We start from the raw sequence: 27,927 nt of genomic DNA, 5'->3' as shown, positions 1-27,927 counted from the left end.
GAGCTACAGTTTATATTTGAAAGGTTTGGTATAAATACAATTATTATTATTATTTATTATTACTTTGCACAATCCAGTCTAGTGGTTACTTAAAGGGTATTTGCACAATCCCTCCCCTCGAGCTTAAGGTATTTTTTTCATATTTTATTTTTTTTTTATTTATATATTTTTTAATATTTATACAAAATACACCACAATAAAACACAATTCAGATAAATAATGAAAAGAAAAAATCAGTGTTGATGATGCGTCGCTGCAGCTCACAACCCGGAAGTGCTTCTCCTTTACCCAACGAGGTCAAAATGGCGGCTCGCTGCATGTGAAGGGGACTGGACGGGAGCCGGCTGAATGATCGGAGAACATGTATAAAACACCATGTAGCCGGCTGTCAGGTAACCGAGGAGGGGTTTCTGCTTCTTCGTCTCACGCGTCGTTGCATTTTTAAAGACGTTTTAAATGTTGACTCGCCTCAAACAGCCCCTCGAAGCTAAAGGCGGAAGCTAACCGGCTCGGTTAGCATGTAGCTATCCGGTGTGGATGTTTGGCTCGAGGCAGTGACCTTAAACAGAAGTCAGCCACATCTGCAGAGACCGAAATAACACGACCACTGACTGGGGGGTTTGTGACTTCACTGTTCTAACGTTTTAAAATCACACGTTGTTTACTCATGACAGGAAGAGTTAGCTTCAGAGTGATGGATGTATAATAGTTAGTTTGTCATTGATGCTAGCGATATGCTAAGATGTTGTTTTCCTCCACTGCGTTGAATCGGTGTGACATTTCTGTGTGCTCTCATTGTTGCACATGTTTAATGAACCATATCAGGAGCATAATGTAGAGTAATGTATTAATAATAAGAGTAAAAATGACCTTAACATCGAAGCAACCCTTTCCTCTAACCCTTGTTTGAGTTGAATGTGTTAAAGATCACTACTAAGTTTGATAGTCAAGTTATTTGTGAACTTTATTGCCACATAACTCAGATGTTTGGAATTTGCCTCAGTTTGCCCACGAGACACAATCACAGCACAACACTAAACAGGAAAAGAAACACAATGCATTACCCCCTCCCAATAAAAACATGACGAACATGTGTTGATGTAAAATACAGAATAAATACAGTGCTGCTTTTTAAAATACCCACCATGGTTAGAGTCTTATTTGTATTTAAAGTCAATGAAGTGGAAAAATGTAATCAGTTCTACGTTTGCTGATGCCACCTGTTCACTTCAGTTTTTACAGCAGGTCGGAGCTTTGGTTTCTCAGCTTTATCTGTCTCTTAAGCTGCTTTCAGACACTGAACTCTTCTTCTCACCTGAATCCTGCGGAGGATCTGCCGCTGTTGTGAATGTGTTTAAGTGGAGAACCTGCTGCTGCTTTGTGCGTGTGTTATTATGGTGCTGCAGAATGAATGTGGGACCAGATCAGAGATCTTGCTATGTATGATATATTATGTTATTGTGTGATGGATGAGAAGATAAACACTTAGAAGTGCCTAAAACTTAAGCACAGCACTGTCTGAGCGTAAAGCAAAACAGTACATACAAGAGTATCATGATCATCATGATGAAAGCTATGCAATAAAAATAAAGAATCTAAAAACATTTTAAATATATACTGTCAATTCAAGAGAGGCAATAAGTAATTCTGATTCATAAGCTTCTTTCATGTTATGAGAATTAGTATAATTAAGTATGGGAGGGCCAGGACCATCATGGGAATCAATTGAATATGTTTTTTGTATAGAACTGAAACAGTCGAACTGTCAATCAACAGGAAAAATCTTTTTTTTTTTTGCTCATTCAAGCAAAAATTTGATGATCTGTTACTGACACAATCAAGTAAAACCAAAAAAAGTATTGACTCTGATAACAAAGCATCCTGTCTTGTGTGTCTTGTAGGTTTGGTTGGTGCTAGTGTAAAACAGAAATTAGCTCAAATTATCCCTCGATGTGATCAGAGTGCCCGGAGTCTTATTCAGCTGCACAGAAGAGATCCATCAAACTGGTCGACCTATCAGCAGCTCAGCTTCCTTAAACGCCAGGTAGATTTCATTGTTTTTAGATTTTAATAAAAAATGACCGGTTGCTTGTTAATGCAATTCTCTCCACCATATTTTCACATTTACATTTTACACAACATTATTTACATTATTCATCCCCTGTTTTCCTTTCAGTATGTAGCAAAGAACAACACTGAGCTTCATCAACGTGCCATCCTGAAACAGGCACCGGTCCTGAGCATTGTGGATGAGAGAGATGACAGCATTGAGAGGCAGGTGGAGAGAATCCCAACCATTGACCCTGTGGCCACAGGCCCTGTGCCACATGCAGAGCAAGTCACCGGTCAGACGCAGTCTGAAGCAACCCCAGCTGCAGCAGATGTGGCTGCGCAGAAAGATTCTGTGTCCAGCACAGCTGCGAGTTCAGATGAGACTCCACATATCCAGGTGGAGACGGCTGAAGCAAGGGAGGCCCGTCTGGACAGACAGTGGAAACAGCTGAAGCTGGATGTGGTGGATTTACCGGATATCTACGCCAGACTGGCCAAAATCAAACTTACAGGTATCGTGCATTGTACATTTTGATAACAGGCTATAATATGAACTATTTAGAGAGAGAGATGTTGATACTTCCACAAAATGACCTGAATTGGTTCTTGTCTCACCTCTTTTTTATATTGAATTAGGCTTCTATAGCAACAATGCATATCATTTAAGGTGCTCTTTACTTTTTTAGTACTTTTTAAGTTCCCTTTATAATATTCTTCCTTGATGGTTTCAGCATTGGTGGTTACGACTGCAGCAGCTGGCTATGCAATGGCTCCGGTGCCTTTTGACCCATTAATCTTCTTCGTGGCCTCTCTGGGAACGGGCTTGGCCTCTTGCACTGCCAATTCCATCAATCAGGTCAGTTATCCTCAGAACACAAAGTCAAATGTGTATCTAATTAACTGTCAACTGTGTGTAAAATGTATGATTAACCACAGCTGATTGACTCAAACTACAAAGATGCCATAAGGCAAAAAATATTGAACACTAGGCTTGTGTAATTGTTTCAAGAATTGCCGTAAACACTACAAATGTTTCTGGCCTTAAATCTGTTTATTTTTAAGAACCAATTTCCTTTTGGAAAGAGCCTAACAACGACTAGTCACAGAGTTGGCGAGATGTCAGTATAATATAGTTTTGTTGACGTGTTTTACAAATATGAACGTTCTTGTTGACAGACACACCCACCCACTAGAAAAAGCTGAAAGACCCAGGGCACATCAATTTTTTAACCACTCCACATTCCTCTTTTGCTGCACAGCTCAAAAATGCATTGAGCTAACTGTAACTCTGTTATTATTTCCCAGCTGAAAGCTTTTTTTGAAGCTATAGACAAAGAGGAGCTCGTGCACCTACACACTTAAAATACCTGGAATAAGTAGGGCCTCCCTCGGCCGTCTAGTGTTGACATTGTGCATTGGAATTTGCTCCATGACTTAAGAATATTAGTATAATAGGTGACCTCTCCCTCAGCCGTGGATTGAACTCCTCTTAGTTGTGTCTTTGGCCTGTAATTTGGCAGCAGTCATGATTACACTGCAGGTTCCTGCCCTCGGGGCAGACCCTCCGCCCCCTGTTCTACGCGTTCAGTGTTTTGTTTTTTAACAATGAAGTGGCTCACCAACCCACACATAGTTTGTTCAAACAGCGACCATTCTGGACCTGAACTTGCTTCTGTCAAATACGTAGGTGCAGTCAAACCCCCCCCCCCTGTACTTCACCTCAGGGGTTATGTCTGTGGATACGCATGTGCAAATGTTTACACAATGTTGTTTTTGTTGTCAGGCCTGAATAGTGTCAATCAGTGCTCAAGTTAAGATTGTGTGGTCTCGTCAGTGGTGTTAAACAGAGCTCTGCCCTGATTCCTCTGAGCACCTCTACTGCACACTGAGCAGGTGTGTAAATATTCTTCAGGTATTTGAAAAATGTCCCCTTCTCCTCGTGCTGAAGAGAGTAGCCCCGACTCAAGCTCCGAGGCGTTCAGGGCGCTGAGTGATGTAAGAGGCGGCAGCCACCGTCAGTACCCTGGCTAATCTGTGGGCCCACCCTCACATCAGGCCTGTCAATCTTCATTTTGTCCACTAACACAGCTCGAGGTTAGGATATGACATGGCTTCATATTTCATAGAAACAATGTTATTTGGCTGTCAGTGCCTCTCTTGGTTTCCTCTATCCAGGTCTGTTTGCACACCTACAGTAAAGGTGACGTGTGGGCAAAGTTCACAACAGACGTTGCCCCCAATTTTTTCCAATTAGACGTGTGTGAAAACCTGCTGGAAAAATAATAGTTATAAAATTATAGAATGAAGTCATGATATGACTGATATTAACGGGGCAATATCACAAGTTTGTGGGTGTGTGAAAAGATAAAGTTTATTATACATGTGGTTAGAGTGTGCTTTGGTAAGATTTATGGTATTTTCGGAATGCTTCACATGGTTTCTGCAGATAAATATACAGTGAACAGAAAAGAGATCCTGATGGAATATCACTTCAACATTCCTCTTTGTTTTCACAAATGGGCTTGTGTCTCCTTGGCTGAAATTCATCAGCGTTTATTCTGTTTGAGACCAAGAACTCCTTTTTTGTGGCTAGTAGCTGGTATGCGAGCCAGAGCATTCACACAAGTCAGATCCATTCTGCTTCCTCGTTCCCTCTTTCTCTGTGGGTACGCACTGTGTGTCATCATGGCCTTAATTGACAAGAGTTGGGGTTTGGAGTATTGTTTCAGGCAAATTAGCCACATGTCTACAAGCAAGGCCGACTTTGAAGTAGGTTATAAGACGAAGACATGGAAGGGTTCCATCTTTCATTAAAAATGTCATATGATCATCATCATTAACGAAGTAAGCGTGTGTACTGTTGGTATTGTCCTGTCTCCCTCTACTTGTCTGGTATGGAGAGTATATGTCTGTGAACATGCGATGTAAGAGCAGTTGTTCGTGTTGCTTTGTTTGGAGAAGAACGTATATTCCTCAGTGTAATTACACACACAGAAGGACAGGGGCTGTCATGTGTGACAAGTTTTTGCCTGTTGCACTGCCTCTGTGGCAGCACTCACACACTCAGGATTGTCTGTCAGAGACACACCCTCAACTGGTTGTGTGTGTGATCTCAACACTTGGGTCATCTATTAGTTTTTTTTATAATCCTGCTCAGAGGAAACAGTGGAATGGTGAAGATAAACATCTGACCTTCAGATCGGATGCCAGGGTTTTTTCCTCTCTTTCATCTTAAAGAACTGGTGCATTAGTGTGGTTGGTTTTAATCAAAGCTGGATGTCTTTTATATGAAAAATCCAACAAAACCCTGACGAACGAAGATCCTATGGATTCTACTGTTCCTCCCTAAATCCATAATTCTCGGAATCTAAAAGGGAGTGAGCGAGCATGTGACCACACAACTGTCAAATTACCTTGAGGAGAGGAGAAAGATGTCTTGAGGGAGTGAAAAATGCTTTGGCTCTTGAAAGTGGCAGCCAGGCCTTCAGTTGAGCTGTCAAAAGCCAAGGCAGCTCTTTGTCCCATTGGATAGTGCCCGTAGGGCAAACAGAAATGTTGTGGTCTCTTTTCAAAATGTTACTCTACTTAGGAAACTGTCGGAAAGATGTAAGCACATGGAGTCACGTAACAATGGCAAGTCAACATCTAGAGTTTCACACCACAGTCCAAAACCGTAACTCTGTCATTTCTGTCTTACTGTCAAGAGAAGATAATCAAGTCCAACAGCAAAGGGATGTAATTATTTCATCTCCCAGTCCAAGTGGCTCTCATGCATGGAACGGAAGAACATTTTAGCCTGTTAGGTTTTTTTTTTTTATGCCTCCATCCTGCTGCTCACCTTGCCTTAAAGGTTCAGTGTGTAAGATCAAGGTGAAAGCCTGTGTAGAGGTGTTCAAGCATAAAATGGTTAATACTCTGCAGAGAACCTAGAAATAGCTCAGCCTGTTCAAGGCCATACCTAGGTTTCAATACAGAGTTCCCTCTGTTCATGCAGGATAGAATTGAACTAGGTAGCATTAGTTGAAAAAAGTGCAGGTCTGTATGCCCCCTGGGCCCCACACCTGGCACAACCTCTGCAGGTGTTCCAGCTGTCATCACCTTCCAGTTTGGCCACTACTTCGGCTAATTGGATAATTGGATCAGATGAGAGTTTTAGGCCGAAGCCTTAAAGACCCCGGGGAAGTCTGAGGTCCCCTGCAGTGCAAACAAGGCCCGATGTGGCCTTTTACTCTCGATTAAGCAGCGCTCGGCTATTCTGACTTCAGCTGCGGTGTAAGTAACACCTTGTCTGCTCGCGTGTTGGTTTTGATGAACTCTCAAGCTGGTTTTTTTGTGGCTGCCTCGTGTCATTTGTATTTTCGTGACGATGACAACAAGTTTTCTTTTTTGTCTGAGTATCTCCTGTGGCGAGCTGTCTCAAGGCTAGCACGCAAAAGCGAGCCCCCACAAGCCCCCAGCCCATCCTTTCCTACCACTCTGAGCTCCACCCTTCTCTCTTGTCCTGTGCAGGCATGCATTATTTACCCTCCTGCATGTTTCCTTCTGAGTTCATCTTGGTCATGATCTTCGTGTGCACGGGTACATGACTAAACATGGGTAGAGGCTATGCAGAGGATCGTGTGTTATCAGGACACGATAATAACATGTTTGATATTCTTCTTTGAAACCTTTTTTAAAGCAGAAATACTTTGGTTCACCAGGATTCTTTAAAATCTTAGATCTCTTGGTTACCAGGGTCAGTAATCACACACCTGACAGCTGAGTAACCAGTTTGTTTTACACTTACATCACCTGAAAAAGCTCATTAACCAGTTTTGACAGATTGTTTCTTAACTTGTGTATCAACGATCAGCCGAACAATGGCAATTGATTCAAATTAATAGCAGTTGAATATTAATTTAATCTGACTACGCAACATAGTGTCAACGTTCAACTTTCAAAAGCATTGTCAAGCTGCTGAAATCACAGTCTACTGTTTCCAGCACATGCTAGTACAATGCAGGCTTGTTCTCGCAGCTGATATCTTTATCTCTGATCTCTATCTTTATATTGTTTGCAGTGGCAGTCATCTTGTTAATCATATTTACCCAAGTGTTTGGAGGTCAGATCGGTTCGCTGCCATTGTGAACAGCATCCGAATGATCCGAATCAAGACTGGAAATTCCCTCATGTTATTATACATATTAAATAATTCCTTATGGCATATCTAGTTTTGGACATAAATCTGGGTGTTTTTGAACTGTAGTGATTCAAATTTATAGGCCTGTCTCAGTGAAGGTCACACTTAGTTGAATAAAATTGTTTTTATAACTGCAGTCAGAAAGTATTAGAGCCGTAACATATTTTTAGTTTGAGCTCTGGACTTGCAGCATGTCTAATTTGAAATGAAACATGGCCTATGGAAATTTAAAATCTGATTCTGGGCTTTAATGACGTCTACTATTGTAGGAAACTGAAAGTAATCAGAATTCAAATTCACAAAATTATGTTAAGTCAAAAGGTTTATGCAGTAATAAAAAATTGCAAATAATGAGCCATCCCATAATTAACAGGATAGCATGCAGTTGCCAGTATAGTTTTTAAAAACTTTTTCATAGAAGTCATTTCTATGGAAAGGTGTCAACATCACAAGGGCAGCAAGACGTGTGGAATCATTTCTTAAGTTGCTTTATGAGATTCTTTCTGATGTGGTTATTTGTAAATCTTCCTAATTCAAATCGTCAAGTCTATACTTGACCACTACATTCTCCAAAGATAAACACTGTAGGTATTTTTCTGCAGTGTACATTCCGTGTACTCCTCTTGGTTCTAAGACGGTTGTTGGTGACGTCTCTATTCCTGTTTCAGACAGACTGTAGGTCCATCAGCAGCACATTTGGTGGTAGTTGTCCTACTCATGCTGGGTTGGCGGCAGATTCACTGGGCCTTCACAGTCAAGGCTGCCTAAGCAATTTTCAAGGATTGGGGTCCTCTCGTTGGACTCTGCGGTACCTCACAGGGCATGGTACCTCTTGAGGGAATCATTAGTTGTAACAAGACCTCATAGCCACCGAAGCCCCCCTGAACAATTGCACTCTTCAAAGAGGGTGAAATCCTTCCACTGGATTTGTATCTGTTGCCTGCTGAGAAGAAGCGACAGAAGATATGGGTTCAAATGGGCGCTGCAGAATACCTCCTGCGTGATGACATTGCTGTCCATTATGTGCAGTTTATTTTTATTGAAAATTATCCCCCACCATTGAATCCCATTTGAGGGATTGCAGTGGATGCCTTTCAGATTGGCCCCAATAGTGAGGGTGTAGTCTATTTATTGTTCTTGTGTGGAAAGCTTCAACGATATCTTCAGGCAGCTCGAGTTGTAATTGTCACATCAGTTCCACTGGTTACGTACTATTATAGACTGTTAAAAATATTTCTCAAAGGACCACATGGGCATTTTTGGGGGAGTGTTTTTTTGAGTTAAAGGTCAAACACATCAGAAGCTAAGCCATTTTTCTCAAATGTGATCCCTCCCCCAGTGCGCAGCGCTGCTCTCAGGATCTTGTTTTCCAGCAGCTTTGTTAAAACAAAAAGGCCAAGCTGATCTTTGACACTGATAGTTGTCTCACTTTTTGTTTTGATTGTCTATACCGAGCGTGGATGAAGGGATGGAAATTCCTTTTTTTAATTGCCCATCAAGATGGCACGAAAGGGACACGATGGGTATCTCTCCTTTGGTGCAGGATTAAAATGAATATTTAACCAGACAGCCCTGTTTAATAGTTAATTTCTTTAAAGCCTTTTGTCTCTGTCAACCACGGGGTGCCAATCCATTTCAAACTGTACAACCGGGTCTCTTGCAGCCTCAGATGGGAGACAGATGCTTTCCTCTGATAAAGTCATGAAGGGTAAATCCAACTATTAAAATCCCCAGAGATGATGCCTGTGGGGGAGCGAGAGCAAGTACTGTTGCCAGGCAGGCTTAAATACTGGGATGTTAATAATAATTAAGTTGTGAGTGTGTGTGTGTGTGTGTGTGTGTGTTTTAATTTGTAGCTCTTTTAGAAGACTTGCATCAGTGTTGCAGTTGAATGGCTCCTGTATTCATTATCTTATATCACTAACACTACTAATGATTGACACAAATGTAGTGTATTGAGAGCCACTGCCAAAGTAGCTTTGATTTTAAATGAAATTTAGTACAGTCAAGTAAATGTAGAGAAATACTGGTAAAACAAAGCAAAGAAATACATTTCTTTAAATGCTAGCTGTATAATTCTGAAATTAACTCCATCGCCACATGTCTTCCCTTTTCTGTTGTTTGACGGAGTGGTCACTATTTTGTTTTTGCTGTGGTATCAAGAATCGTGGACATTTCACGGTATCTGTATCGACTACAAAATGTTTGGGTTTGTGACATCCCTGATCAAAATACAATATGTACGTTACATTTTTCCTTAAACCACATACTCCTTTTGATCCTAAACTCAAGCCTTTACAAGTACAGGGTGTCCTTACTTCAAAAGAAGAGGAACACATCACAACGTCCACAACATGTCTTCATCTTTGTGTTAAGATCACACTCGAGAGATGCACTTCTGCTCACACGCAAAGTGTCTCTCTAAGCTTTCAATGTCGTGGCTTGTTTGGGCAACCACACCTCACCACAATGGAGTTGCCGTCACCCGAGGGAAGGAACATGACTGAGTGATGGGCAGGTGGGGCCCCTCCTCAACACCTCCCTGATTAGCCTTTAGTTTTTCACAAAACACTGTGATTATGGGCTTCAGTGACCTACAAGGCAAGATGCAGACACCATTGAGGCTTGAGTCAGAAGGGTGAAACCACCCACCTCACTGTCTGGCACCAGTGAACCTTTCTACACCTCACACTGCATTTTGGGAAAGAAACATGCAAGCGGAGTTAATGCTGTTACATCAACTTGAAGTATTTTTTCTGTCTTGCTTATCACTTCTGCTGAGGAGGTTATGTTTTCACCCGTGTTGGTTGGTTGGTTTATCAGCAGAATCACGCAAAACTACTCGGTGGACTTCCACAAAACTTGGTGATGGAATGGAACTTTGTCCAAACAAGCATATTTGGTGCGTAATGTAAGACGGCTGGTGGACATATGCTCTCTACTTGGGGCCATTTTAGTTGTTGCTCGTGGCAAAGTCAGCTCCTCCAGGATGTAACGTAAAGGCATCAGTGAACAGAGGCACCCGTGAGTCTAGAGGACAAACCGTCTCTCTGGTACTAATGTCACGCTGAAGTAGACGGGGACGGGTTGCTGAAGATGCACTCATTTTGGAAGTGTCCCTCTCTGTTTGTCATCAACCCTTTGCACTGTTTGAAATTAGCAGTGTGGTGCCAGAGCTTTGCATGCCTATACAGTGGATGTAATATCACTGTGTTTTGCCAAAGCCTCAGTCCCAAATGTTTTTTGTTTAGTTGAGCAACTCAAAATGACCCATTACGAAAACAAGAAAGTATTATGACAGAGTATTATGACTTGTGATGCTAACAATAGTCAGATGAACACACACTGTGTTTTGATTCGTTGCACTGTATTGCATTAAAGTCAGCGACAGAGAGGTGTACAACAAATTAATAAAATGACCCTCTGTCTGTGGAGCTCGTCACTTTAATACAGCACCGTCTCCTGGGCTTGTTTTACAGTAGCTTAACAACAAACAGTAGATAAATAAATGTTTATACACGGATGATTAGAGAAGTACTTCTTTAATTTGATTTCAGGAAAAGGGAATCTATATTTTTAAGAAATCACATTTATATATTTGTGTAAATTGTACAGTTTTTCCTCTCTCCGTGGAACTCAACCAAGTTTACCCTCTATCTGAAGGTAACTTAGCCAAAGGCAAGTAAGGAACACTCTTTGTGATACTGAGATCCGTGGATAATTAACAAAAGCAGCCCTGTTTATGGCGTGCCCGTGAGCCAACACTGCATGCTAATTTTATTCAAACCGAGAAGCTTTGGGGGCAAGAGCATCATAGCTGGAAAACAAAATGTCTACCAATAAGGACTTTTCCTAAGCTTGGAGTGTATATCACATACTCAAATTATTTAAAAAAAAATTGATTTATTTGTTTAGCCGAGATCAAGGTTGTCTCGTTGGGGTTAAGAGGAAATTTCAATGAGATATGAGTTTTAAACTTTAAGTTTTTTAAATAGCACGTAAGGGGTTAATTCATTAAGCTTTTCATCTTTTAATTTGCTGAATGAGGGACGTATTATCTTAATTCTTGCTTGTGGCGGAATTAATTAAACCCAGATTAGCATTTCATGTGGTCAACCGGTCACGTTTCTGTTGGCAAGTTGGCGCATGAAGACAATTTTACTGTTTTGTTGACTATTTGCCATAACTTAGATTTTTTTTTTTCTTTCCTCATGAGTGTAGGTTTCTAAACCCCTCAAGGCTGTAAGTAAAGTATTCATTGTAGTTCATGTTATGAAACTGATCCTCCGAGATCCTTCTGCCACACTGCTGTAAAGTTTTCCAGACAGACGTCATATGTAGACACGTTGTCATGTCTCGCTGCAACTCCTGCAAGTTTTAGTAATTTTCTGTGCTTTCAGCTTCTTTCTAATGACTTCAAATTATAAGAAGGGATCGTTTTTTTTTTTTCAGGCAATATGTCCTGAATCTTAACTGCCATAATGGTCTCATTAAAGACAATTATAATCATTTTAAAAGTGTTCTTTGTTCGTGTCAGGAGACACTATTGAACATTTTTAAAAACTGTTACTACCAATACTCTTGGAGGGGATTTTGTAATATTTACGTGAGGTTTTGCCTGACAAATGTCTCCTTTTGTGCCTTGAGTCCTGCACACTAATCTGATCCTTGAACATCTCCTTTAAAGCGTTTTAGTGTCTTACAGCATTTATTGCCCTTTTACATAGGGGATGCCGCCACCACACATGCACTGAAGGCTAAGTAAGTCTGCCTTGGTCGCTCTTCTTGAGTATAGTATTACTTGTGCTCTGTCCACATGTCGATCCACCTGTTCTTTGCCACCACTCATTCCTTTCTCGTGTCTGAGAAACTCATCCTGCTGGATTGGCTGTGAACACGCCTGTCTCAGTTTAACCGGAGAAACTGCAGATAGTTTAAAAACATTTTCAGACATGCTGTATGATGGCATGGCTTTGACTGTACCTATTCGTGTCTACTTTTTACATGAGGTAATGCTTCTTGATCACTTAGGGATCGTAAAGCCTCACTTTGTTGTCTTTCTGTGTTTATGCTGCATGTCTTAATAACTGTTTTCTGTTATTACCATGGCTCCTGTAAGTCAGGAGCCAGCAGAAACATCGCAGCATTGTCAGCCCATAAACAAAACTGACGTATCCCCTTTAAGTGTTGCTGTATAACTTGACACTGCTTTGAAGCGGCTTCTGTCATTAAGGCATGTGTTGTTTTTTTTGCATTCCCTAAATTACTGGGTGAAGGTAAACTGCATTTTATTTTTCCATCTCATAAACATTTTTGGCCATGATATAAAAGAGACCTTGTGTGATGCTTTAGACCCAATTCAGCAACGCACTCACTGCTTGTGGTGTTATCTGCCTCCTACACAACAGCCATGCTCACACAACAAAGACCTGGAAGCCCCACATGTGTGTTTTTACTCTGAACACTATTAATGTCACTGTACAGTCACTCATTCAAGTAGTAGGAAGTAACCACTGCTGTGGACCCATTCATTTTACACCCACACAACTTTAATCAATATGAAAATGATAAACAGCTGGACGCAGTGGTTACACTCGAATGTTTGTGACTTTTTCTTCAACCTGGGGGTCCCAGCTCGCACGGGGGGTTGGAAGATAATGTTTGGGGGTCGCCAAATGGCTGTGGAGGAAAAAAACAACATATATTTAGAATAAGATCACATATTTTAGACTCGGAATCAATCACTTAGCTGGTGCTGAAAAAAATACTTAGTTTGTGAATTTGGCACAACGAGCCTAATTATAGTGGTGGGTACTTAAGCAAAGGTTGAGTTCCACTGGTCTGACTGACCCAGATCTTTGGGATTAACCATCTCTGCCGTCTGAGCTGTGCTCGTCACATTGTTGAGTGGGGGGTCCTCGTGCTTTTGCACTTCCATCCATGCTTCTCTTGTAGTAATTGCTTATGGAGAGACAGGATGGTGGAGGGGAAGAAATGGCTCCAATTTCACCATCCCGCAGTTTTAATGGCACTTAACCACTTTCAAATGGCTGTCTTTGTTTAAGATGCAAGCCTTTTATGTCGTATACTGTAAAGCAAATAAAGAAATGTAAGTTTGACCTACACGCCTAAGGAAGATACAATCAAACTCTTTTGAAGCACATGACAAGGTTGAGCTGTGTTCTCTCAATTTCAGACTCCATATTTTTTGTTATAAAATAAAATAAACCCGTAAAATGACATTATATATATATATATATATATATATATATAGATGAAAGCCGTAACCATTGTGCATCTGTGTTTTGTCAACAATCTCTTATAAAGCAGTGACATTCTTTTGTTTGTGCCAATTCTCGCAACTTCTCTCGGAGGAACTGTGCCAGCACTTACTTTTCCCCATTCCGACACACTGGAAGCTGTGTCTTGCCACATCCTGACAGAAAGAATTTCTGTTACATTTACGGGGACAGATGTTTGACAGCTCACTCCTCGAACCCGTGGAAAAGCTAACTGGTTGCTTTTCCACTTGAGAGGACAGCGAGGGAGGCGAGATGATACGGAGAATATGGCAGAGAAAAGGGATGGGTCTCGAGGGCAAAGCTCTGGTGGTGGAGGACGACAGACTCTGACAGGAACTTTGTTACCCTCTTCTTACAGTCTTCTCCCATTTGCTCCGGCAAACAAGATTGAAACTCATGGATAAATTATTTACCCTGCTGCTTTTTGCCACTGTTTACCATCTGCTCCCTTGGTGTATCGGCAAGTGTTGTACCTCCTTATACACACAGTTTAGATTTTTAAGTATAGAAAGAGAGGGTTAGCACAACAGGAGATGCTTTAAGATGAGTTTTTGGTTGTTTTTTTTGTTTTTCCACTAACTTGACTTATTTGATTAAGAGGTAGTTGACCCTTTTCCAGAATTAAATTTTAATTTCTTTATAAGGTAATGCTGTGAGTGAGAGGGTAAAACACTGGCTGCACACAGATCCAGACCTCACTGTGCTGTCGTCCTCTTCTGGGGCCCTCATTTTGATTTGAAAGGCTTGTTGAATGAGCCTGCCGAGATGAAGGAGTGGATTTTGCTATGGGTCACCGCTGCAAATACAAATATTCCAGAGGTGCTGATGGCTGCTGTCATGTTTGAGAGAACAGTGCGGGCCTTCATAAGCGTCTGCTGCTTATCACTTCTAACTTCCATGGGCTACATTTCTTCAGAATCTTGAGGAGCGGCCTTATCAGAGCTGTATTAAAGCTGACACACATACACACACACTCCATTCCAGTCTCCTTGTGGTCAGACACAGCTGCGAACCAAAAAATCTAAACACTCACATTCCCTCAAACATACACATCGACATGCACATGCCTCGTTTTCAACGGCACCTAAACTGTTGAGAGGCTTTCAAACTGCTTGTCATGTCAGTCGCACCCTCACGGTTATTCGCAAATGCCCACTGATGGCGGAAAGGACTGTTTATTTCTCTTAAAACAATTGGCCACACACAGGCCGGTTCTATGTATTCAACATTTTACTGATATGGTTTCCCACAGTGTGCGAGGCTGAATAGAAAGCACTTACGTGTGTGCACAGTAAATGGTGATCAGGAACCGGCGGGAAATACCCTCATTATTAAGAGCGTTAAGTTATCAGGCTGAGACTGGAGATATGGTTGGCCAGCTCTCCAACAAAGGAATTTGTCTTGTTTGCTCAGTTGATGTTTACCATGGAAGGAAAATGAACGTGTCAGCTAGTGCGACCCAATGTCTGGGTCTTTGGCAAATGATACCAAACCACTTTGTAAAATTAGGATCATTATTTAAAACCCATTTCACCAAAGGAAAAAATAAACACACCCTGTAACGAAATACATACTTCAAGTTGTTTATGGACTGAAACTTGGAAAAAAGTTTACCTTTTACATATGAAGAACGCAGACGGAGATTGTTCAGATCAGACACGCTCACAACAACATTAAATATATGTGGAACATTCAGACAAGGGGTTGTTCCTGTGTAGAGCATGCAGGAGGCAGGACATGACGAATAAATTCCCTGTTTTGTTTTTTTTAACAGCTTCAACTTCCACATCGGTTCTTATCATCAAAAGCTCCAATCCTGTCTTTCCGATTTGATCCCCTATCTTTTACGTGCATGGCATCGTTTTCATCCTGAGGTATTCTGGCAGGAAAAAACTCTGTCAGGAGATTGTTAGGATCAACTGATTCGGACATTTGTGTTCCCACTTACAGCCCCTCCGGATAATTTCAGGAGAAAGTTCAGACCAAATGTCCTTGTCCATAAGTTTTTGCTTTCATCCTCTCTGCCTTCAACTAAAAGTTTGGCTCGTAACCTGATTCCTCCCGCACACTAGGAGGCACTGTGTCTAGGTCACAGTGCGGCAGAAATGATGAAAACGGTGATGTGATACGACACTTAAGGCATGCATGATAAACTATGGCGTCACTTTTAAACAAAAGGCACATATTCCCCACCAGACTCCCTGCATTAGTGATTTAAGATGGTCCTCTGTGCAGAACAGAAATAGACAATGCTCATATATCTTAAGTTTTGCAGCAGAAACTTTTCTTAAAAGGTAAAGCAGCAGTTGCCAACAGCCTCCTTTTGATCCGACGAGTTGGAAGAAAAACACGGAAAGCAAAAATGTAAGAATGATGCTCTGCCTTTTTTTGTTTTTCTCCATTTCAAACTTCACCTTTTTTTGTCCCCCCTCTTTGTGGCCCGTGCAGCGAGAGTGAAGCGTACTCCTGCCTTGCGGTGAGCTTTCCCGTATCTTCACAGGCAAAGGGACTGATTATCGGCAGGGCAGAGGTAATGCAGCTCTGCACGGCATTAATTGGCTGATTAACATGAGGACGGTTTAGCGCTTCACTGTCTCACTCTCAGGCCATTAATCAAGAGGGAAGCGGTGCCAGCTGAACTGCTGCCAACAGCTCCACACAGACCACTATAAAGAGAGGGAGAAGAGGTGTGGGTTCAGCACACAAGCTGAAAGAGAGACGTGACCCGCTCTTTGGCCAGACAGAGTACTGCAGTCTTTACACCGCTGCCTGGAGGGAACAACGGGAGACTTTAATATATAGTAGCAGGATAGAGCAGTTCTGGTATTTAGAAGACCAAGATGCGGTGGTTGTTTCAACTTGGCGAGTTACATTCTTTTGAAGGTCTGGAGTAAAATGTAATGATCACGTACACACGCATGAGTCAGCGTGGAATCCTCAATTGTAAGAAGATGTCTGGCTCAGAGCTTTTTTTGATCTTAGGTTGTGCAGTTTTCTTTGATTTCTTCTCTCTAGAATTCAGCCGTGCAAACAATCCTGGCTTTTCATGTCTAATCTCACCAGCTGATCCTCTGTCATTTCATGACAGCACAGGATCGCAGAGGGCAAGAATCTGCGGCATCTGCCAGCTGTTCACACGCAGCATCCCAGACTCAGGCATGCTTCCTGTTTTTACCATAGACTATAAAAGATGAACAATACATAAATTAACCCGAAGTATCCCGGGTACAGACGCTGCCATCTCGTGCTGTATGTGTCGTTTGGAACCAGAGTCGGTGCAGAAGCGATTGTGGCGCGGAGCCGGGGTCTCAAGGTCCGGCTGACATGTGGTCGTCAAATCGCAAATCAGTTCCAAATCAGCATAAAGTAAATAAAACCAAATGCAGTAGAAGAATTAACACTTAAATTTACATCAGTGTAATAAGAACAGAAACGATCTTCGAGACATTTTTATTTAACCTTTATTTTGACTTTATCTGCTAACATGGAGGAGGCTGGGTTTTTGACCAGCCAGCTACCAGAGGATAGCTTTGGCTTCGCTTTGTGCGGAGCCGTCGTGTTATATACAGTCAATCCAGTAATAACCACCGCTACCCATCCCTGATTACAATGCACAGTGTTTGATGACTGTCTTCATTCAGCCTCTGCACTTTATCTTATGTTTCCTGAGAAGTTGATCTACTTGCTTCCTCGCGTCTTTTGCTTGCCAGCGTAAACCCCCCCCCCCCCCCGCTTTTCTGACTTTCTTCTTGTTTCTTATCGTCTCTCTTCATTCTCACGCTTTAATAAATGCTTTGCATGTGTTTAACAGGTTCTTCAGGGAACTGCTGTAAACTCACAGCATTGCTCACATAACTCCAAAACTACTCATTTGACTTAAGAGAGATCAGCCGCCCTGCTTCCACCGCGCTGACACCTTGAAATAACGCTGATCTGCTCGACCAGCGTTGTTTTGTGTTATGGCTCGTCAGGTTCCATGCCTTGTCTGTTTTGTTCCATTTCTTTTCTCTCATTCGACTTCAAAACGTTGTGAACGTCTGCCTGAACCATCGACTTGACTTCTGAGGACGGCTTAATCTATGTAAATCTTGGCCTGCGTGTTTGTCAAGTGGCTGATCAGAGACTGTTCACAGTTGGAGTTGAAGGGGCTTTGAGAGCTCTCGAGCTTTTTTCAAGTAGACTTGGCTCGCATGCATGGGAGCACCACCCGCCCCGTGGAAGTCTGAGTCTGCCATTCTACTCGCTGTGTGCAAACAGTTGACAAGCCGACAAGTGATGACTTATGTCGTATTTTTTGCGTTTAGCCTGCGCACCTGGGTTTCCCTAGGCAGAGTGAGAGAGACACAGTGTTTAGGCCAGCTGATGTTTCTGTGAGCCAAAGCCATACAGCCGCTCAGCTGTGTGTATTCCTCTGCCTGTGTTGAGGCACACTCTTGCCTCTCGAGTAAACACAGTGAACGCACAGTGTGTAGTTACTGCATCGCTCCTCTCCGACCTTCACCTCGCTTCCCATTGTTGTTTTTCCTGGCTGATAGGAGGTGTGCTTATCATGGGGGGGTTGGTCAGGCAACCCTTCTCCTGTAGAGAGCACAAGCGGTACAGATCCTAATGGCATCTGCTATATGGAGGGCAAAAATGTAAATTACACACATTGCCAAATCTACGCCTGAAATCCTTTTACAGGATTGTTTATTTACAGATACATTTTATGGGGTAAGCGTCACTATAAATCAAACCAGGATACAATGCCCAAGTTATCTTCTGTAGCTTTAACCGGAGAATAGGAAATGGCTCCCTGCAGCCTGTTATCAATTGAGCCCTGGTGGTTGGCACCGGATCACGTTCTGTCTTTGATAGCTCGGAGGATCTGGCAACTAAACACTCCCACCTCTTTACTTCACACTTTGGGCTTGCCTGTTTTTAGCCCTCATCATCTGGCAGATAATTGCCCCTACGGTTATGGGTTTTTTGTGTGTGTGTGTGTGTGTGTGTGTTTCTGTCCGTAATTGAGAGCAGCAGCCATAACTTCCGGTTCATTCTCTCCAACCACCTCTCTGTGTGTATATCCTGAGCTGATCCATAAGGCAGGGATTGGTATTGTTCCAGGCCGTTTTTTTAATGGATCTGAAGCTCGATCCGTTTTCAACCCTTTGTTTGCACGCCACCTATGAAAAGTGCCACACTCCGCTCTACAAACACGATAGGCAGCAGTTTCGATTGGCTGTCATTGTGTCAGTGATGCGAGCAGACAGATTTATCAGGAACAAAGGTCTGTTTGCTTCTATTTCATGAACATTGTGCTCATTTATTATATTGTTCATGCTGAAGATAAAGGCTGTTCATGTCCAGTCCAGTACCTTTCGCGCTCCTGACATAACCCCATTTTTATTATATAATTTAATAGATTTTTTAAATTTGATATTTAATTCACAGGAATAAAGAGAAGTTCTTTGCCATTTTCTATTTTGTTTCTTTGTTCTGGGCTTTTTAAAATATTGACTTCTATAGTTTTTATATTACACAGTGTAGATACTATATATATTTGCCTATCTATAGTATTAAGAATATTATATCACCCCCTGTCAATATTGGCACTATTATAACATGAGTATTTTGGTAATGACGTATATAATTTATGGTTGAATACTGGTCAAGTTTCCCTGCTGGAGATTTTATTATACACTTAATCCACCAAATGCTCAGTCAGTCAGTTTCACACTCAAGTTACTAAAAGTCGATGAAGGTGAAGACCAGTGAAACTCTCATCACTCTTAAACAGATCCACTCTGACCCTTGGACCTACCTGCAGCAGGATACTTGCATGCACACAAACGGCCCAATTATTTAAATTCCATCACTGTAACACATGGCCGTGTTGGGCGGAAATAATGACAAGGGCTGAGAAGGGCCGCTGATGCGAACCAGATGAGGCGCTCTGACTTAAAAGGCAGAGACGGAGGAACGCGAGCAGAATGGGACAAACTGAAAAGACAGGGCAGCACACACAGTGAGAAGGACTGAGTGACTTTGACGTTCACGTCAAATCATCCATACACACTGACGACAGGTTCACCCAAACAACGGCAGTGCTGTAGAACTTGTGTTTTGAGATACTTGTCTCTCTCTTCTTTGTCCTTGCACATGGTGCAGGTGCCTTATAATCCTGTAGGGGCACAAAGCAATTTCTTCTTACATGTGGAATGATGTTCTTGGAAACTTAGTGGATCCACTTTATGTGAGCAGAGTTGCAGCGAGCTTGGCCCTCTGCCTGCCTGCGCCCTGTTTCAGCACTGCTCTGGCCACAAAGTGCACATCTCTCTCATGCGGCCCCTGACCTCCTGACGCATTTCCTGACCCAGGAAATAGAATTAACACCTCAGTCGGGGCCTCGGGGTCCCACAGCCGCATACACAGCTGCGCTTTGCCCTCGCCCAGTCCACTCAGCCAGCTAGTGCTCCATGACAACTCCATGAAGCTAAGATGGAAAAGGGAAGCAGTAGATTTTTCTTTTGAGCATGTGAAGAGCTTATTCCACCGCTATTTTTAATGTCTTCGGTTGGTTGAGGAGTTTTAGTGCTGTTGCAACTTCAGCAGTAACTAGAGCCAAATGAGATATATTTACCTACTTTATAATGTGTGGCCGGCCCCACCATGAAAGGCTCTGTTTCTTTTATTACTTGTGCTAATTTTATCCTCAAAACAATGCAAAAGAGGATAGCAATTCCTCCTTGACTAAATGTCACTGTGATCCATTTCTCGGCTGAAATCCTGAGAACGGGCAATAACAGCTCATGCAAGCCAAAGTAAAATATAACTCAAGGACCAGCTACGCATTCGGACGGAGATTCATAGTTGTTATTAAGTTGTTATTATGTTTAGCGTTTGTCTCCCAAACTCCCAAAACTCCCAAACCCAAAGGAAACCTCATCTCAGACAGACCCATTGTTTTCAAAAGTACTTTTAATTTGGAATCCCAGTCAGGTAACTCTGAGCATCCCACTCTCCTAATGCCCTTCAAAATAAAAAAATAAAATCTATGTAAAATGAAATGCAATGCTTTCCACCGGGGGTTTTCTTAATAATGTCCAGTGTCATAAGTGCAGTAAATCTGAGGACTGGGGTTTAAGGAGAGAAAAGTGGATTATCTGTTTATTAGACATTTTATGTGAACCATATATCAGAAGAGATGGATCTTGATATTCTGAAGTCTTAAGAGCTTTATCTGTTTTCTTCATTAGTCGAAGGCTTTTATGCAGGCAAGCAAATACACACAATTTCACTTGGTCGCTCACACACACACACACACACACACACACACACACACACACACATAGAGAGGGAGATTATCCAGTTCCTGCATATAAGCACCCCATGTGTTTGCATTTAAGTCACACATTGCCAATCTCATGGGAGCACTTTGAAGCATACTCCTCCAGAGCAGATCATAAAACAGGAGTATAAGTAGTTTTTCACATAGTTGTATCCCAGAACACCCCACCACCAGCGCCACCTCCCACCCAACAGCTCGCCGCCGCCTCCACCTTCCACCTCCAGTCCTTTTACTCTCCCAAGTGCGGGGCGAGCGTTTTGGCTCAGAGGTCGGCTGTGACCGTGCCCCGAGCCGCTCCTCTTCCTTTGTTTCTCTCCAGATGTGGCAGAGAAACACTCAACAGTTCCGGCTATGGTGGAAGTTTCCCATCTTTTCTTTGCGGTGCCCTGCACATTTTACCAAGCTGACTAGCATGTCTGTGCTAACATCAGAGAGCGTGGAGGCAGAAAGAAGCTGCATAGGAAAATATAATAAATATAGTTGAAAATATAAAGAATTGTACCTTTTAAACTTTAGTAGGAGGTTTGCAAGAACCGTATATAAAACACACACCTGGTTGAAAGTGTTAAATGTGGATTCAGCTTGAAACCACCATGCGATGAGTATGTTTCCTCCCTTTTCTGTCTGAATGCATCTTGTGTCTAGAACTGAAGCCTATGACATTTTAACGTGTTCCTCTCTCTCTGCAGTACTTCGAGGTGCCCTTTGACTCCAACATGAACCGTACGAAGAACCGTCCACTCGTCAGAGGACAGATCAGGTACAGTTTTCTCTCTTTGTGCTTATTTAACAGCATTTGTCTCTTGTGTATCAATGGTGTATTTGGCGTAGCAGCTCCATCTGTACTTTTTGTTTCTAAAAAAAAAAGACTGTGAAGAAGGACCGGAGAGTGTAAGAGGCACAAAAACAGCTCAGCATGTTTTTTTCAAATTCAGCTGTCTCAGTCGAGTCGCATACAAATAACAAATTCTATCACTGCTGCCTTGCTCACTGACATACAACACTAGCAACGAGCACACCTCCAGTACTGATTTAGAAGGTTTGCTCCTAAACTTCAGTCGTCCACTTTGCGTCCGGTCTGCTGAATCGTTATGGAAGACGAGGACTGTAGCTGCCGTTAACAGAAATACATGGCAGCAGTGATGTCCCTCTGCGTTACACCTGTAAGATGTAATGTGAGCTCGTCACTAGGCTGGGGAGAAGGAAGGGGGAGGTTGAGGTTACTTGAGCACCGCTCGCTTTGTTACCTCCACTACTTAGATGAAAGATTAGCGCTGCATCGGTACTCGATGAACTGCCTGCATCACCGTGTTGCTACAAATCTTTGTGAAACTGCTACCGTTCAACAGCAGACGGAAAATTTAATGATGCATGAACCAAATAAAAAACAGACACATGCCCTCTTCCCCGTTTTCATCAGCAGCAACATTTCACTTCTCTTACAGGAAAAGTTCCTCATCCCCCTATTTCATTTTTATTCAGGAGAAACACGAGCAAACAGCTTATTGACACGAGAGGATTGGATGTCTCTGGGATGCTAAATACACGTGTTGCCTGCTAATTGAACACTTTGTTAGTATCATAACTGGACCCTAACCGACAGCTAACTCATCCCAGGTTCAGGGATTCTCCTTTGACATGCTGTTTAAAAGTGGCCTCTCCTGCTGCTGAGCTGGTAATTGAAGATGCTCTCTCACTGTCTAAACACAGCGTCCTCTCTCTGGCTTTTAGTGTGTCGCTGACAAAAGGAGGTGTGCGTCTGTGAGACACATAGAGACTCTGTATCTTTCGCCCTGTCTCCTTTCTCTCTCACACATGCAGCAAGCAGATGGGAGGCTGGAGCGACCTGTCAAACAATCCGTCAGACGGCCGTATTTTACACATTTTCCATGTTGTTTTCAGGACGAGGCTTTTTATGAGCCCGATGATGTTCCTCCACTACATCTGCCTTCCTGCGCAAGTCTGTCTGCCCAGTATGATGTCAGCATCTGAAATGGTTTCTGGTTTTATGTTGAGACTACAATAGTGTTTTCCCACCTTTTATTGCTCTTGTGTAAAATGCGAAGTGCAGTTTCCCATCCTCAGTTGTGGTTTTGCAGAGTTTGAAGCTTCCACATGTGGTGGATGCTAAATAGCTTTCAGATTTGTAAAGGAAGGAACACAGAAGATACATTTTCTTTAAAGACAGACGGTGTGACACACAAACCATGTGTCACGATTTTGCCCTTGTTGGATCAGGTCATTTAGTCTGGAACGGTTAGTGTTAGTCTTCTTTAACAAAGGTAGAAAAAAAAAACACTTTAATGCATTTGACTTTCATGACTGCAATCATGACGGTCTGAATCATTTAAAAATAAAGATTTTTTTTCTAATGGCTGAAAACGGAGAGAAAAACAATGAAGCAGTGCAGCGTGCTGTGAATAAGTATTTCATTATCCTGCTCTTAGTGCAAATACACCTTCAAGTCTGTCATTTACCAATTCATCCTAAAGCTGGTGTTTTCTTTGTCTGAAGTTTCCACTGCTCTCGCTGCAAAGGAAAACTCCTTCTAGATGGATTTATGTTGCAGGTTTTGGTACTAGCCAAAAACAAAAAATCTGTATTTTGGGACATAGCAGCTCAATATACAGTACTATTATTTTCATGTTTCTAGAATCTATAAGTTCTCCATTAATCCCTAAAGGCAGCGTCATGAAGGCCAGGCTGAGGAAAGTCATGGTCAATGGTTAATTCTCTTTTACCACTTGATTATTTAACAGTTTTAAGTGGATTCATCCGGTTTCTTTAAGCTAATGGGTAAAATCCCTCATGTGTCACATTTGGATCCAAGGCCTTGATTGTTTTCTAAGCAGCTGCCGACGTCATTGACTTTCTGTGTTGACTTTACCCACCTGACATTATGACCGGGCTGTGTCAGAATGTAAGCAGAGGACAGTAAACCCCCCCCCCCACTGAGCCAGCCCACAGCCAGACTGTCAACAGCCCATAGCCAGCCGGCACGGCCCCACCTCAGCCCACATAAAACAGACATAACACCACTAATCACATTAATGTACCAATCTCTCTGCTCGGCCACGCCACCAAAATAAAAGCCCTGTTTGCTTTTTTGAAGAAAAGGCCTGTGTTTGGTCAAGATTTTAATCTGCCCTCTCTTTAATTTATGGAGCATTTACTGGTGAATTTGAACCAGACGCTACCATCACTGCTTTCAATAAAAGATGAGGGGCGGAGGTGGAGGAGGAAATCTTCATCCGGGGTAAAAGCCTGAGCCACAGCGGTTTTCTTCAGCGAGTTTTGATCTCTGGCGTGTGCACATGCTATTCATCTTGCAGGGCTGCTTTTATCCCCGACAAACTCTTATCAGATGAGCTTCCTCTAAGCCTCCCGTTTTGAGATTCAGCCATGCACGGCGGCGGCGGCGGCTGACTGTCAGTGTGTGGCCTGTGTGCATGTGTGTGTCCAGGAGATCAGGTCTGACTACCTGGTGTCTGCGGGAGCCCACAGACGTTTATCATCCCGTAGTTCCTTTGGAAATCAGAGGCTTTTGTCTGTGCCTGAATTTTTTGTTATGTAACCTGTATTTAAAAAAACATCAGAATCTCATCTCGTAAACTTGCTTTTGTATACATTGAATTGTTCCTTGCTGATTTAGCTGATTATCATGTCCTCCCCCCCCCCCCCGTCTCTCTTTCAGTCCCCTCCACGCGGTGTCCTTCGCTCTCGCCTGTGGAGTACCCGGAGTCGCTCTGCTCACGCTGGCTGTAAACCCGTTAACAGGCTTCCTGGGTGCCCTCAACATCTTTCTCTACACCTGCTGCTACACACCTCTCAAGAGGCTCAGCATCACCAACACCTGGGTGGGAGCGTTGGTGGGCGCGATACCTCCTGTCATGGGCTGGACGGCTGCCACTGGGTGTCTCCATCCAGGTACGACTTCATAGATGCTCCCACTCAAACATTTATGAAGCAAAGAAACCGAACATTTGTTAGATCCAGTCCCTCAAATTGGTGGATTTGCTGCTTTTCTCTGTTTTACATAATTTTTTTGAATAAAAACATCACTAAACAAAACAAGTACTTTTAAATAAAACGCCATGCAGGACTGAAAGTGAATTGGGGCTTTTCAAAGTATTGATAATTTCGATAAAACCAAATGTCCAATTAGAAAAAAAAGCCATTTTCTTTTTAATCTGCAGCTGAAGCCAAGTAGCCATTGAATTTATTTAGTTTAGTTTTAATTTAGTTGAAATAAAAATACTTTTTTTTAGCAAAAGTACCAAGACCTTATAGGTTGGAGCTTTTCAAAGGAGATTATTGTGCTTTCTTATGTTGTATTACATTGAATATATTTGCGGTTTGAAGTGTTGTTCGGAAGCCAATCATTTCAGAATGTCACCATTTAACAATTAATAAAGAAAAAAGTGAAAAGCAGATACTGATAACACCAGTGTGAACTGATGTTCTTCACTGAGTTCACTGGGACGTGTCTAACCAGGCTGGATATCACGCTGCACAAAGTTTTATTTACACTCAGCCCAGAATCCCTGTAGTGCTGTTAGTTGTCCTTGTTCCGCGCTCCTGCAGAGTTTGACGGCACTTACTGTAAGTGGCTTTGGACAAAAGCATCTGCCAAATGACTGTTATGTTAAGTGAAGAGACGGAGACCGTGCTGGCGTCTGATTCAGCTTGTTTGTTGGACACATCTAAGTTTTCTGTTATGACAACTGTATGAAATGTGTTTTCTCATGTCGCTGCCACATCCCTGCACTCGCTCAGGTTCATATTTATATCAGCCGCCTCATTCAACATGTTTATTGAGTTTACTGGCTTTTCATCTATAAATTAAAATACTTTTATTCAATTCCATCACTGTGTTTCTGAGAGAGCCACTAATTCCATAGCAACTCGTCTTCTTCATTAAAGCCACAATCTAGTCTGCGCTGAGGCTCAGCCTTCGACACGAACTCTTCCTTCGAATGAACTGCATGTTATCAAATGATTAACGCCGCAGTCGGCAGAGGAGCGAGAGAACGAGAGAATTTGAATGATAGAGAACCGGCTGCGGTGCACACGCAGGATAGTAACCGCAGTAACAGACAAACCAGGAAAACAACACGGAGACTGAAAATGTACTAATGCAATAACACAACGCTAACCACCAGTAGTGGTTGTAACGGACAAGCTAACGTTAGCCCGCCTGTGCTATGCTACAAACTGAAAATAAAAAAGCCAAAGCATTTTTCTAAATATTGTATTTTTTAGAATAAAAACAAAGTTTTGCAAAGTGGTTGGTTTGTTTGAATAAATAAATACATGTTAAAGCTCTTCTGTATATTTCAGCACTTGGTGTAATGTTTGAAAGCTGAGTATGAATTAAAGAAGCGGCACCTTAGTTTGACTCCCTCAGACTCTGCATCATTAATCCTCTCCCCCTTCCTCCTCCTTTTATCTCCCCCCGCCTTCTCCCCCCCACCAGGTGCTTTGTTGCTGGGTGGTTTCCTGTACAGCTGGCAGTTCCCTCACTTCAACGCCCTCAGCTGGAACTTGAGGGAAGACTACTCCCGTGGCGGCTACCGCATGATGTCCGTCACCCACCCTGGCATGTGCAAGCGGGTGGCCCTGCGCCACAGCCTGGCTCTGGTGGGCCTGTCGACCTTAGCGCCCCTGTTGGACGTCACCACCTGGACTTTCCCGCTCATCTCATTACCCATCAACCTGTACATCAGCTACCTGGCCTTCCGCTTCTACCGCAAGGGCGACCGCAGCAGCGCCCGCCGGTTGTTCTTCTGCAGCCTGTGGCACCTGCCCATGCTGCTGCTGCTGGCGCTCACCTGTAAGAAGCCTCGCAGGGAACAGGAAGACGCGGCGGCTCTGCCTGCGGCTGCTTCTTCTTCCACTGTCGCTCTGCAGAGCTAACTCCTCTAACGCCTCGACGCCTCTGAACTGAACTGAGCTGCTGCCTCAGATTTTCTCGGACCACTCGTCCTGCTGAGTCGGGGGCAGGGTGATGGTCACGTTATTTTACCTGTTTAATGGAAGCCAGTGGTGCTCACTGCAGATCAGGAACGATTGTGATCAAAACAGCCGATTTACAGAAAAACACACTGAATTATTCCACCACCTTGTGATCATTTCAATGTGTGTGTGTACTGTGTATATTCTGTATTTATTTATAAGGGGCCCAACAGTTCCTCCGTGTTGTACAGCGTACATTGCTCCTGTGGATTCACGCAGCAGCTCCGTCTGCAGATTTACCCGATGCATTGTCGAAATGCAAATTAGAAGATGGACACGAAACCAAAAGATTTATATTTGATTTAAGAAAATAGAATATAAACATACTCAGAAGCATTTTGCGACTCAGTGATGGGTCTGTCTTTTACGTGATGGTTTATTTCAACACGGTTCACCGGCACCAGAACAAACGGTTGACTCCTGCAGGAAAACACAAGAGTAAACATTCTCTGAACAATAAACAAGTCATGATTGTGATTCTGTCTTTTGTGTCATCATTGACTCGTCCACTGTACCTGAGGTGTGAGTCTCATCAAACACACAAACCTTGTTAGTTTCTGCTGAACCAGATTAAAGTTCAGCTTTAGTGGATGTGTTCGCTTTAAGCACCAACGGCCAATCGGTCCAGTAAGTGTCGCACCTGTCGCTCGCCATGTGCTCCCCTTCCGCACTTCACCCCTAGTTTTGGTATTTGGTTACGTTTGCGTCGCTGCACTTGAGAGAAACAAGCGGCCCCCGTTCCCCTCACCGCCATCCTCCCTCCATAAAAAGGGCTGAGGGATTTAGTCAAGGCCGGGGAGACCTGAAACGGAACGACATCCTCGTAAAGTGTCTGACCGGACGCGGCGTTTCATATCAGAGGGTGAAAGGGGGAGAGATCGAGCCACCTGTTACAGTCGGGCGGAAAAAAACACACATGCACCAAACCTGTGTGTAGAATGACGTCATGGTCCGTCGTGATTCACGCTATCTGCACCTCAGCTTGTGATGCTGGAGAATATAAATGAGGTTAAGTTAGTTTTCAACTGTTGAGTCTGGTTCTCCAGGTT

The 27,927-nt window shown here is 42.8% G+C and overlaps 1 protein-coding gene across 1 annotated transcript; it reads left to right on the top strand.

Annotated features, from left to right (window-relative positions):
* Positions 1–239: 239 nt before the first annotated feature.
* On the top strand, positions 240–27,355 carry cox10 (cytochrome c oxidase assembly factor heme A:farnesyltransferase COX10). Its single transcript, XM_069517394.1, has 7 exons — positions 240–392; positions 1,902–2,044; positions 2,177–2,564; positions 2,784–2,908; positions 21,553–21,623; positions 24,558–24,790; positions 26,340–27,355. The coding sequence occupies exons 1-7, from the start codon at positions 362–364 to the stop codon at positions 26,777–26,779; spliced, it is 1,431 nt and encodes a 476-aa protein (XP_069373495.1). The 5' UTR covers positions 240–361; the 3' UTR covers positions 26,780–27,355.
* The last annotated feature ends 572 nt before the right edge of the window (positions 27,356–27,927 follow it).

Source organism: Paralichthys olivaceus, chromosome 21, assembly GCF_024713975.1.
Source record: "Paralichthys olivaceus isolate ysfri-2021 chromosome 21, ASM2471397v2, whole genome shotgun sequence".
Lineage (NCBI taxonomy): Eukaryota > Metazoa > Chordata > Actinopteri > Pleuronectiformes > Paralichthyidae > Paralichthys > Paralichthys olivaceus.
This window is presented reverse-complemented; position numbering and strand designations above follow the sequence as displayed.